Below are 3,048 nucleotides of genomic sequence, written 5' to 3' on the forward strand. Positions count from 1 at the left end.
TCCGAAAAGTTTCGCACCACCGGAACAAAATTAATAGTAGGGGTATCAGCACCAACATCCCTCACAAAGGCCAAATATGACAGACACCCCTTCCCAACCATCTTTGGGCCTTCAGATAAGAAATCACCCTGCTAGGAACATAATCTAGAGAACCTCTCCACTCGATCCTTGGCAACCTCGGCATCGCCAACATCACGGTCTTAGCATGACAATCCAGAATAGAATGACATGGAGACAACCAATCCATACCCAAAATCACGTCAAAATCGACCATACTAAGCAATAAGAGATCAACTCTAGCCTCCAATTCCCCAATAGACACTACACACAACCGATACACACGGTCCACAATAATAGTATCGCCCACCGGCATAGATACATGAACATGTGAAACTAAGGACTCACGGGGCATATCCAAATAACGAGTAAAATAGAATAATACATAGGAATAAGTAGAACTAGGGTCAAATAATATGGAAGCATCTCTGTGGCATATTGAGACAATACCTATGATCACTGTGTCTGACATAACGACATCTGGCCTGGCAAGAATAGCATAGAATTGAGCCTGACCGCCACCTGATTGGCCTCCCCCTCTAGGGCGACCTCTGGCTGCCTGAGCCCCACCCCGAGCTGGTTGAGAGGGTGGTGAAGTAACTGGTGCGGTAGTCACAGCCTGACTTCTCTACTGAACTGGACCTCCCGAAAGGTGAGGACAAAACTTCTTCACATGACCTAACTCTCCACACTCAAAACATCCCCTCTCGAAAAATGGTGGCAAATACTGAGGTGGGCCCCGAGAACCAGAATAACTACCAGAGGAACCTTGTGCAGACTAACCCTGAACTGAAGGTACATGAGATGATCTCTAAGATGGGAGTGCACTGAGAGATGGCTGACCCGATCGAGCACTACATGAACCATGGCTAGCTGATACGCCACGATGAACTAGACAAGCCATCTGAGCGGGCCTATAAGGACGACCCCTGTTGTGGTAGAACTGACCCCCAGAGGGAACACCTCTGAAACCACCCGAACCACGAGGCCTCTTGGACCCCCTTTCCTCATGCTCCTAACTACGAACCAACTCTAGCCGCTGAGCAATATCAACCACCTTGTCAAACCTAGCACCCGATACACTCTCCCGAGTCATAACAAAACACAACTAATAGGTGAGGCCATCAATAAACCTCCTAATCCTCTCCCTATCAGTGGGAACCAACCAAACTGCGTGACGAGCTAACTCTGAAAATCTCATCTTATACTGGGTCACAGAAATGCCCTTCTGACGTAGCTGATCGAACTTTCTGCGCAGCTTCTCCCTGTGGGTATGTGGCACAAACTTCTCTAAGAAGAGAAAGGAGAACTCATTCCATGAAAGTGGTGCAGCACCAACTGACCTGCTTCTCTCATAGGCCTCCCACCATCTGAAGGCAGCCCCTGGTAACTGAAAAGTAGTAAAGGAGACTCCACTAGTCTTCAGAATACTCGTCATGCGAAGAATCTGCTGGCACCTATCCAAGAAGTCCTGGGCATCCTCTGACTCAGCCCCACTGAATGATGGAGCACTGAGACTCCCAAATCTCTCTAGCCTCTTCTGCTCCTCATCAGTCATAATGGGACCCACCTAGGCCTAAGAAACTACAACCAGCTAGGCTTGGAGTACCCCCGGTGTCTGAAGTCCCTGCATCACCTGCTCTAGAGTGCGGGCGGTGGGAGTCTGAGTACCTCCCCCGGTCTGAGAAGTGGCTGGCGCGGTCTGAACAGAAACCACCTGAGCAAGTCTAGTGCAAATAGTCAATATCTGGTCTAGAGCCTCCTGAAGGCCTGGAATCATAATTGGCACAGCTGGTGCCTTAGCTGGCCCCACTGCCTCAACCATATCTGGAACCTACTCCTGAGCTGGAGCAACTTGTGGATCTATAGGTGCTGCTCTAGCTATTGTACGAGCTGCACCTCGGCCTCTACCGCGACCCCTACCGCAGCCCCGGCCTCTCATGGCCCTAGTCGGTGGTACTAGTGGCTGTCCGTCCGGTCGGGTAGCACGTGTTCTCACCATCTGTGAGAGAATAGAGTAACAGAAGTTTAGTTCTTGGAATCAACAAAAATACAAGAATGTGATGTTTTCCTAAGGGTTCGGTTGCCTTTCGAAGATAAGTACAAACGTCTCTGTACCGATCCGTAAGACTCTACTAAACCTGCTCATGACTCGTGAGACCTATGTAACCTAGTCTCTGATACCAACTTGTCACGATCCAAAACTCAACCTGTTGTGATGGCGCCTATCATGATACTAGGCAAGCCGACAACTCAGACATACCAACACTTTCAAATTTAAAATATGCTAAAACATGTTTAAATAAGTAAAAATCTCCTAAAAACTAAATAAAACCGCCACTACTCGATACAAAAGTTTTCCAAAACCAGGGTGTCACTGAGTACATGAGCATCTATACAATACAAAGTCTGATACACTGTCTAAGAAAAACAGAAACTGACCGAGTAAAATTGAGGGATAGGGGAGGAGAGTCAAGGTCTGCGGACACTAGGGAAGCTACCTCGATAATCTCCGAATGACTGAAAACTCTGAGAATCAACAACCGCCGTGACCGGAAATACCTGGATCTGCATACGAAGTGCAGGGTATAGCTTGAGTACAACCAATTCAATAAGTAACAAATCTAACATTTGAACTGAAAGTAGTGACGATCTCAAACGTTACAGCCCATATACAGAATTAACAGTACGGAATTTTACGGAAAATATAACAGTAATATCTCAAAAATTCATAATCTGCAGGTAACGGTACAAGAATTTAGACATGCTTCCAGGTTTAACAATTAAACTTAGAATAGATAAAATATGTCAAGTCTGGATAATATGAGGAATATGACATCTCTATATCTACATGCCAATATGCATATCGTATGTGATGTAACAAAATGAAAGCCTCGCATACTCACACTCTTAGAGTACTCAACCAATATATCTCAATTCTCGCTCATCACTCTCATTCACTCAGCACTGTATAGGGCAGATCTAGCCCAA

The 3,048-nt window shown here is 46.4% G+C and overlaps 1 protein-coding gene across 1 annotated transcript; it reads right to left on the reverse strand.

The window, feature by feature from the left end:
* Positions 1–1,165: 1,165 nt before the first annotated feature.
* LOC138901575 (uncharacterized) lies at positions 1,166–1,615 on the reverse strand. The gene has a single exon (XM_070189348.1). The coding sequence runs from the start codon at positions 1,613–1,615 to the stop codon at positions 1,166–1,168; it is 450 nt and encodes a 149-aa protein (XP_070045449.1).
* Between the last annotated feature and the right edge of the window lie 1,433 nt (positions 1,616–3,048).

Source organism: Nicotiana tomentosiformis, chromosome 11 (assembly GCF_000390325.3).
Source record: "Nicotiana tomentosiformis chromosome 11, ASM39032v3, whole genome shotgun sequence".
NCBI classification, from domain to species: Eukaryota; Viridiplantae; Streptophyta; class Magnoliopsida; order Solanales; family Solanaceae; genus Nicotiana; species Nicotiana tomentosiformis.

Bases quoted from the DNA above. Each gene is read 5' to 3' on its own strand.
- LOC138901575 (XM_070189348.1), bottom strand. From the start codon at position 1,615: ATGACTGATGAGGAGCAGAAGAGGCTAGAGAGATTTGGGAGTCTCAGT.